A 10,965-nucleotide genomic window follows, 5' to 3' on the forward strand; every position below is an offset into this window, starting at 1 on the left:
GGAACTCTCCTGGTGGCATTTAAGCGAAAGGTCACACGGGCGATAATTTACGGCGCCGTAAGGGCAGTAAACCCATTGTTTGACTAACTCCTCCACCAATTTTAGATGAAATAGGAGTTAATCAACCAATGCCTCGTCAGGTTTTTTTACGTTTTTTTACGCCTGAAATTATCGCCCGTGTGACCTTAGCCTAAAACAGCTGTGGAATGAATCGTCGATTTGAATTTTCGATCAGGTGCGTAGCAAGAGCTGGGCGTAACAAAGGCATTCGTGTAATGCAAGAATATTTCTATAACCGGGATAATCTAATAACCAATCGAAAATACAATATTTTCTGTTTAATTTTTTGTATATACACCTAAAGTTAATAAAAACAGATTATTAAATTATTCTAACAACAAATATGTATATAATAGTTAATAATACAACATCAGGTATGCTGATGACATAGCAATAGTGGCAGATAACATCGAAGTTCTTTAACGTTTTTTAATAATCTAACTCGTGGAAGTGAAGATCTGAGTCGGAAAAAAAAATTTCAATAAGACAAAACCAACGCTCATAGATAGAAATAATTACCCAGACGCAAATATAAATTTCGCTGGAGAAGAAATCGGCAGTTTAAACAATCGATTGTCTGCTAAATAAGGGTTGGGACCCTGAGACTGACATATAGAGCAGAGTAGAACAAGGCAGAAATGCTTTTTTGAGGCTTCGTAAATTTCTGACTGATCGCAAGTTGTATTTTAACCTGAGATATAAGAAGCTAAAGTGTTACGTTCCTTGTACGGAATGGATGTAAGGACGTTAAGGCCAGCCCTATTAACAAGCTTATGCCGTAGCGATATCCTGTCTAATGGCCTTATGATCAGAATAATTTAATTGTTTTGTCGTTAATTACTACTTGACCCCTTTTTTCCCTCATTGACAAATGAGACAACAAATTTTCTCAATTGGTCTCTATTGTCAACTGCTCTAAGGATTTGGCGGAATGAGTGGCTCGCTGAACTCTGAATTTGATAGGAGCATCTTGGTTGGTGACCGTCCTCTTGGTCTTATTCCCATAACGTTTCCAGAAACTATTAATCTCTCTAAATTGTCGTAACTTCTGCGAATCAGGTAAACGAAAAACTGTAGATTTCGCTGCAGACATGTTGTTGACAGTCTGTTTTAATATCAAGCTGGTTAAGAAGGGAAATTCAGATTTCTGCTCCATATAAAAAGATTGAGAATACAAGTGCTTTCACTAATCTCACCAATGCGTTTCCGTACTTCTGCTGCACAGTTGCAACCGTTGCATAGTTGTTATACTAGATTCGATATAGTTCAATCTGTTTACTATCTGGTATTCCTGTAAGTGGTTGATTAACCAAATAATGTTGAATCTGTTTTTCACCATTACTTTCGTCTTGTCTTTATGAATCTTAAGACCAACTTATTGCATAATGGCTTTAAAGGCGGCGAAATTTAATCCCTTTTATTTACAATTAGTAACTTATTTAGTAGAACGGCCTTAAATGCGGCGAAATTTGATCCCGTCTTGTTTACAGTTGACCGACATTTTCCTGCTTTAACGGTATATACAGTCGGAAAAATAAAAGAATACCCATGAACGAACATATAAAACACGCTGTATTTTCCTGTCACCGTGTCACACAAAAAATTGGCCAGCGAAAGTACATGTAATAATTATTGTTACATGTACTTGCACTGGAAAATTTCCTTTGTGATACGGTGACAGGAAAATACAGCGTGTTTTATATATTCGTTCATGGGTATTCTTTCATTTTTCCGACTGTATCTAAGTAAAAATAATTATTTTTAATTACATATTTAATTACCAGAAAAAAAACTCTCGGCTTATATCTTAAAGCCAAACTACCAAAACTTACAAATCTGATCAGTTTCACTGTTGTGAAAACAACAGTTAGATTGGTTCGCATTTTTGTAAATCTCTCCTGTAAATCTGTTGGGACAATCTGTATTGTGTGTGAAAGATTTAATTCTCTGAAAACTTGAGTGTTAGTGTTGTGTTAAGCACTGGTTTCCTCGAAAGCGGTGCCGACAACCTCCGATCGTAACACTGCGATGAATGACATTATAAAAAACTGTACCATGTAAAATAATAGCGTTGGTTTCCAAGGATGCGTTGGAAGCCACCGCTTGCTGAGCTTGCACATTCCATTGCCCCAGTGAAGAACCTTGAATTTTTCACCGTAATCTGACGTAATTCATCGCAGTGCTACGATCGCTGTTTTTCGGTGCCGCTTTCGAGGAAACCCAGGCTTTAGGGCACAAAAGATAGCGGACATTTGGTTGCTGCTTTGACGTCTTCGGTGGTCGCAGAGGTGGAAACATGTGTGGATGTGGATGCACTCTTGTTGGGTTACATTCTTACCCTTAGCGAACTAACAAACTGTTACACATGTTTAAGAAAAAAAACAGTAGTCTCTCGCCAGCCTCTCTAAAGGCGAGGTGTTAGCGAATTTCGCCATGAAAATGCGTTCTCCGCAATAATTAGATTAAAGACTTTCACTCTCTCTCACATATCTGTTAAACTCGTTGTTGTTAATAAATGTTTTGTTCGCTTAACACCTTTATTTCTAGTTTGCACCATCCTTTGTATCGTGTTTATTCTATCTATCTATCTAATCAGCCCTAAACATCCATCCTTGGATATAGGCGTCCTCTTCCTTCTTCCATGTTTCTCTATCTTGGGCAATTTGCGTCCATTTTGACCCAGTGTGTTTCTTCAGGTCATCTGACCATCGCATCTGTGGCCTTCCCCTTTTTCGTTTGTGGTTCCACGGTCTCCAATGTATAATCATCTTAGTCCATATTTCTTCCTTCTGCCGTAGGGTGTGTCCGGCGAACTTCCATTTAAGCTTTGCTACTTGGGTAGAGAAATCTTTCACTTTTGTTTTGTTACGGATCCATTCGTTTCTTTTCCTGTCTGATAGTTTAATGTTCAGCATTTGTCTTTCCATGGCTCTTTCTGTCTTTGCTATTTTTTCCATATTCTCTTTTGTAAACGTCCATGTCTGAGAGCCATATATTAAAACAGGGAGTATATATTGATTCAAGACTCTTGTTTTTAGGTATTGCGGGTATTTTCTGTTCTTTAGAATATAAGACAGTTTTCCGAATGATGCCCAGTCCAACCTTATTCTTCTCTTTATTTCTTCGGTCTGATTTTATTTATTTAATCTAGTGATTTGTCCTAGATATATATACTCTTTTACTTGTTCTACTCTTGTTTGTGTCACTGTAATTACTAGTTCTTCTTGTTGATTGGTCATGGTTTTTGTTTTACTGTAATTCATCTTCAGTCCTATTTTTGTCGATTCTATATCTAGTTCTTCCATCATTCTTTGTAATTCTTCACTTCTTTCTGCTATTAATACAATATCATCAGCATATCGTGAAGTGATTTAGATATTGCCCGTTTATGTTTATACCCAAGCCATCCCAGTGCAGTTGTTTGAACACATCTTCTAGCGCTTGGTTGAATAGCTTGGGCGAGATGGTATCTCCTTGTCTTACTTCTCGGTTTATTTTAATAGGCTCCGTTTGTTTCATTAGCTTAATAGTTGTTGTTGCCTTATTATATATATTTGTAATTAAGTCGGTATATCTGTAGTCTATTCTGCTGTTTTGTAGGTAATTCTTTACTGCCCAGTGTTCCACACTATAAAATGCTTTTTCGAAATCAATAAATGCCATGTATGGCAGGATATGATATTCGTTAGCTTTTTCGATTAATATCTTCATCGTTAAAAGGTGGTCACTTGTACTGAAGCTCTTTCTAAATCCGGCTTGTTCTCTTGCCTGGTATCCATCTAATTTAGTTGTTAATATGTTTGTTAATATCTTGGTTAATAGTTTATACATCACATTTAGTAAAGTTATGGGTCTGTAATTCTTTAGATCCTTTTTATCTTCTTTCTTAAATAGTAACAATGTTACTGCTTCGTTCCAAGTGTTGGGTATTTGTTTTGTCATTACAATTTTATTCATAAGTGTGTACAAAACTTCTCTAGTTGTTTTCCCACCATTTTCTAGCATTTCTACAGTTATCCCGTCTTTTCCTGACGATTTATTATTCTTCATCTCCTTGAGTGCTCTTTTTATCTCATTCTTACTGATTTCTGGTTGTAAGTCGGAATTGACATTTTTTATTTTTATTTGTAGTTGCTTAAGGATTTCTTGTGTTGGTTTCTGTTTTTTATTGTAGAGGTTTTTATAATTTTCTTGTGTTATTTGTATAATTCCTTCTATATTATTGGTCTCTATGCCTTCTTTGTTCTTTATACTATTAACCTGTATGCTTCCAAGCTGTGGTTTTAAGCACTTCATATTTTTATTTTGTTCAATGGTTTTTTCTATTTTTTCTCCCTGTACTCTCCTTTGACTTTCCTTGATGTTCCTTCCGATAGCTTTGTTTACCTCCTTGTAATCTACTGTGTTTCTCTTATCTTGTTCTATTAATGTTTTTCTTTTGCTCATGAGGTTTTTGTTTCCTGGGATATATACTTTTCCTTTTTTATTCTTGTTTGTGCTACCTCTTTTCCCGCCTTTGCTAATGTATCGGTTAATAGCTGATTTATTTCATCGATATTTTTGTTTTCCAAATCTCTAGTGGCCGGTATACTTTCCCTTATTTTTTGTTTATATTCCTCTTTTACTTTCTTAAGTTTTCCTATATCTAGTTTCGATATCTAGTTTCGATCTATTTTCCATTTTCTTTTTTGTTTCGAATTGGCTTTAATGCTGAGTTTGGCATTTGGCATTCTCAACCGGTTTCTACCGGTTGAGAAACGATTCAGTACTGTAACATCTTTGATGATGGCTTTTTGTGTTGTAAGGATGTAATCTATTTCGTTTTTAGTATTGCCGTTGGGACTTATCCATGTCCACTTTCTTTGCAGTTTCTTTTTGTGTTTATTAGTAACTATAAAACCAGACCAAATAATTCTCAGAACCAGTCGCTCTAAAAGTTCACTAGTGTGTTAATATCGAAGGATTCTCTGCTTGGCACAAACGGGTGTGGTCCTAAAATATTCACCTATGTCCAATTAGGCAAAAAGGACACCCCACCGTGTCCTTTTTGACACGGTGGTGTGAGATTCAATAAAAACTCACACCGTTCACTATATTGGTTACTTGGATTATACCCGAAATATTCATTCATATTGCTTATTCACCAAACTGCGCACATTAGTAGTTATACTTGGAACATGAAACTAATATCTATAAATTTGACTTAATTGACATTTTAGACTATATTCCCATTACTCTATCTGTTAGAAGCTAAGATATAGTCAGTGACTTTTTTTTGTTTGGGTTTTTGAGACGTCCTGTACGTATTGGTACTATAGATCATTTGAATTCACGAGGAAAATAAAATTCCTGTAGCTGGCTGTATACCATAAATCACAAAAAATACAAGATCCTTTGTAAAAGGTATATTTAAAATACCCCAATAAGGGTTACATCACAAAACAAAACGTTTTCGGATTAACAAGTTATCCATCATCAGTGTTAACCCAATAGCATGCATGCGTGAGCTACCAAAAAGTTATGGGTAAAAACCTTTTAAAAGTTATAAGATCTGATATTATACTACATATATTTAAGATAGTTGGATGTTGCAAATATTCCTCAATATTACCCAGGGCAACACAGGACTCTATCACATCCACGTGAGTTAGAGTCCTGTGTTGCCCTGGTAGTGGAGTCAATGAAGGTGGATATGAGTTATTACCTCAGATTTCGTTGAACCTCCATCGATTTTCATAAAAATTGGTGAGTGCTTAAAGGATACCTCAAGGAACAAAGGTGACATAGTGCCAACTTGCGCTTTTTGCATTTTAGGGGTGAAATACACCCCATTTTTAAAATTATTTTTTAGATTTCTGAAAGTGCAGTCACTGTAAGTTTTCACTTCCTATTTCGTTGAACCTTCATCAATTTTCATGAAAATCGGTAAGTAGTTAGAGGATACCTCAACAAATAAAAGTTATATAGCATCAACTTGCGCTTTTGCCTTTTAGGGGTGCAATACACCCCTAATTTTTAAATTGTAAAAAATGCAGATTTCCGCATTATGGCGCAAGTAATCTCGTTTAATTAAGAAAAATAAATATTTTTTTATAATTATGTGCATGAATTATATTTTTTTTTATTTTTCAAACCTTATAGCAACCAAAAATTCCGAAAATTAACAAGTCGAAAATCACGAAAACCTTATTCTTCTATATTTCTGAAAGTGTAGTCACTGAATGTTTTCACCCACGATTTCCTTGAACCTCCATCGATTTTCATGAAAATTGTTGAGTAGTTAGAGGATACCTCAAAAAACAAAAGTGATATAGCACCAAGTTGCGCTCTCTGCATTTTAGGGGTGAAATCGACCTTTTTTTTAATGATAAAATGCAGATTTCAGCATTCTGGCTCAAGCATCTCGTTTAATTAAGTAAAATAAATATTTTTTTACATTTATGTGCATGATTTATAATTTTTGTTAATTTTTCAAACCTTATAGGAACCAAAAATCAGAAAATGAGCAAATTGACAATCACGAAAAAAATGATTCTTTTATATTTCCAAAAAGGCAGTCGCTGAAGGTTTTCACCCCTGATTTCGTTGAACCTCCATCAATTTTAATGAAAATTGGTGAGTAGTTAGAGCATACCTCAAGAAACAAAAGTGATGTGGTACCAACTTGCGTTTTTATCCTGGGGGTGGATGTTACCCCTTCTCATGGGTGAACACTATTTTATTAAAAATAACCCCATAATTAGATAGAGGAGTAAATTTTAAACAAACTTTCTTTTCTCAAGTTTATAAATTTTTTATTTAAATAATGTTTCATAATTTAATAAAATATTATTGGTACAGTAAAACCTGTCAATAACGACAACTAAAAATAAAAAACAATTGGCCGTTATGGAAATGTGGCCACTAATGCTAGGTTTCCTTTTCCACAAATACATAAAATATAATTGAAAATTTATTTATTTTAGTAATTAAAGCCAATCAAATATAATTCTACAAACAAACGGAACATACCTTTCATTAGATATCGCAAATCACTTTGGCTGATTTTGTCTGCATATCTATTATGTTTGAGGAATCCCTTTTTTTGCGAGACTGGATATAGGACATTTCTCAAGTATGAGTTCACATTCATGGTATATCGTTGCTATACAGGGATAATAATCTGTGCAATGTTATGGTACAGGCTACGTTAAATATGAAGTAAATGTGGAAGATATACACTGGTTATTCATTTCAATTTAATTTGATTGTTTTTAATCGTTTACAATATTTAAAATAATTAAAGATATAAAGTTAGGAATTTCAAAAATAAATTCAGTTCTCATTGGCAGGGTGGGAAATAATAAAGTGCCATACAATAGCATTTCATTACAATGCACATTACAGGCATTACAGGCTGCTCCGTTTCAGAAAACTCATACTCTCAAACTTTGAGAAAACACTCATTCAGTTTCGACCAACCCTGTATTACCTAAAATTAAACGTTTTGCTAGATTAATAATTTTTAACAATAATATACTATATTAAAAATCACTTGAACATAAATTGATTTTCTGATATCAAATCACTACAATTATACAGGGGGTGAATATTGCTATGAAATTTGAAAAAAAAACGTAATTATCTTTTAAACTACTTCATATAACATCACAAAACCTGATATTTTAAGAAATAAAACATAAAGGAGAATCCAAAAATGTAAAAATATACAGGCTGTTCCATTAAACAAAAGATAATTTTGTTTCACCCTGTCAATATGGGTGGCCCTGTATATTTGGAAATGTATTTAAATTCTGATATTATATATGCCCCAATCTCACCTAAATAAACTTTTTTTATATCTCCTACAACAAACGACTAATTGGACTTCCCACAACCTGTATACATACAAAATCTCCGCTATAACATTTTTTCAAAGAAAATGTTATTGGTTTTTTTTTAAATAACTTTGTTAATTTTTGAAATATGAGAATTATCCAAAAACCATTACAAAGCTAAGTGAAAGGTCTATGACGCTGTATTAAACATAATTTTGTAAATCCTTTATTTTTTTTTAATACAAGGTGAAAGTGCCCCGGTTACATGGTTCTCGCAGTAAAATTTACGTTTTAAATGTTTCTATCTCGGTTATTTTTTGTCATAAAAAATTATTAAAAAAAGAAAAAGCTTAAATAAAGTTAAAACTAAAATTTTGTTCTCTACCATTTTTTAAGTATATCGAGTATTTTTGGAGTTATTATCAAAAGAAGATGAACTTCACGAAAATTTGAAAAATTCTAATTTTTTTAATCGTATTTTTTTTTCAAAAATATGCATTCTAAACCGGTCAAACTTGTTGAAGTTATTACTCATTATAAAATAAATAAAGTTGTAAATGGGTTACTATAAATTTTAAAGATATCTGAAAGGGTCCTCTTATTTCCATCATAACTTGCTTAATTTTGATGCTATCGACTTCTTATATAGCTTTTTGGTAGTTACCTTTAAGTACTTTATTAAAATGTTTAGTATCTCTATTTAACAAAGTGCATCGTTTTCCTGTTATTTAAGCTTGAATAATAAGATTTGAGTACTCGCGGAAAAAAAATATACATTCAATTGCATATAACTCACTTTTTATATGTAATAAAGGATTTTTCGAATAAGGAGCTTATTTATTTTTATATTATCTTCGATTTTGGTAACAACTTTTTTGAAGAAACTTATTGGTTTTGAGTTATTTATGAAAAACTGCTTTAAAACATGGAATTTTTTCAGGAAAAATCAAAACTTTTGATCTTTAATAACTCAAAAACTATTGATTTATTGAAATAACTTTATATAACAAATTTTACTTATAATTTATCCCTCTATCGATTAGTGGTATTATTTTTAATAAAATAATTTTCACCCCCGAGAAGGGGTGGCATCCACCCCCGGGGTAAAAGCGCAAGTTGGCACCATGTCACCTTTCTCTCTTGAGGTATCCTCTACATACGTACCAATTTTAATGAAAATCGATGGAGGTTCAACGAAATCGGAGGTGAAAACCTTCATTGACTCCACTATGGGTAATATACAGGAATATTTGCAACATCCAACTATCTTAAACATAATATGTTATAGTATTATAAGATCTTATAACTTTTAAAGGGCTTTAACCCATAACTTTTTGGTGGCTCACGCATGCATGCTATTGGCTTAACACTGATGATGGATTACTTGTTAATCCGAAAACGTTTTGTTTTGTGATGTAACCCTTATTGGGGTCTTTTAAATATACCTTTTACAAAGGATCCTGTATTTTTTTATAAATCATTTCTTTTCTTACCAATTTACTCTAACTGGTATATTATAACAATTATATAAAATTGTATATAACTTTTTTTAGGTTATGTAACGGTTTTTGACGAGGACTCATCATGGATGGGAATTTTTAACTATCAAAAAAAAGGTTTTAAAAAACAACCGACAGATTATGGTTACAGCTATTTTGATAGAGAGGCTACGAGCGAGATAGGAAATGTTAATTATGGAAACGTTAAACTTTGTCTAGGAGCAAGATGGGTGTATAAAGACCATATAAAATATATGACCAATTTCATTCAAACAATGAAAGATAGGTCATTAAAGTATTTCGGTTTTTTCTGGGAAAATACCATATCTCATGATAATCTAAATTTACCTAGAGTAGGCGATGATGATTACTACTCTTTGTTTAAATATTTACAAGAAAAGGATCATCTCAATAATACAGCCCTATTCGTTATGAGCGACCATGGGATCAGATGGGGAGGAATAAGAAGCACTTTTCAAGGAATGATGGAAGAAAGGTTGCCGTTTTTACATGTATATCTTCCAGAATGGTACAGACAGAAATATCAGCAACATTATAATAATTTACAAAAAAATTCGTTACTTCTAACAACACCCTTCGATTTATACGAGACTTTTGTTGATTTATTAAATATAGAAAATATCGATAATCATAGTAATAATAGTACTAATACATCCAGAGGGATAAGTTTACTAAGAGGAATTAGTGAATATAGAACTTGCGAAGATACGGGCATTGTCAGTCACTGGTGTACATGCCAAAAGAGTGTAGAACTTAATGTTAATAATAAAACAATTAAGGCTGTAGCTGATTTCTGTGTTAACCATATAAACGATCTACTAGCTGCACATTCTAAATGTGCAGATTTAAAGTTATATCGCATATCAAGTGCAAGAGTTATGGAGCATAGTCAAGAAATTACAGGAGATTATCAAGTATCAGATTACATGTTAAGTTTTACAACAGTTCCAGGAAATGGTTTATTTGAAGCTACCGTAAGATATATGTCAAAGTCTAAAAGCTACAGTATTGTAGGTTCAATCAGCCGGTTAAATTTATACGGCGAACAAAGTGCTTGTGTTTCAGATTATAAGTTAAAATTATACTGTTTTTGTACCTGATATAATAAAATATATAACATATTTGTACACTTATTATACCCTAATATTCATATTCTTGTTACATACCTTTTCTTTTGTTGTCAGCCTTTTTCTAAAAGGTCGATAGCGATTCCCCTGTATTCTTAATGTGACTGTCGATTATCAGCTGAACTATGCTCTTTAACAACGTACAAATCTGGCGAGACACCTACACAATGGCTACTATGGATCTTTGCTCCACAATATAATATAGGACTGCAAATATTGTAAAGTTTTATACTGTAAACTTTTCTGTCCAGTATCAGGCTACGTCTACGCCCTTTGTATTTGTGAGCCATAAATCATCGAAGGTGCACTGTAATGGGCAAAGTCTGCATACTCTCAGGTACTCCACATTCTGCATTTCCCCACATTCACGAAGTGCGCCGTTATCTATCTTTATACCCCACTTAATAAGTTTCTGTTTTACGGAGGCAAGCCGGTACATAT

The 10,965-nt window shown here is 33.2% G+C and overlaps 1 protein-coding gene across 1 annotated transcript in view; it reads left to right on the forward strand.

Moving 5' to 3' along the window:
• Positions 1 to 10,518, forward strand: part of LOC126888815 (uncharacterized) — a 52,374-nt gene extending 41,856 nt beyond the window's left edge. The window contains exon 3 of the mRNA XM_050657214.1: positions 9,431 to 10,518. Coding sequence (XP_050513171.1) covers positions 9,431 to 10,497 — 1,067 coding nt within the window. The 3' untranslated portion in view covers positions 10,498 to 10,518. The remainder of the gene's footprint in view (positions 1 to 9,430) is intronic.
• The last annotated feature ends 447 nt before the right edge of the window (positions 10,519 to 10,965 follow it).

The sequence above is a fragment of the Diabrotica virgifera genome, chromosome 7, assembly GCF_917563875.1.
Source record: "Diabrotica virgifera virgifera chromosome 7, PGI_DIABVI_V3a".
Classification (NCBI taxonomy): domain Eukaryota; kingdom Metazoa; phylum Arthropoda; class Insecta; order Coleoptera; family Chrysomelidae; genus Diabrotica; species Diabrotica virgifera.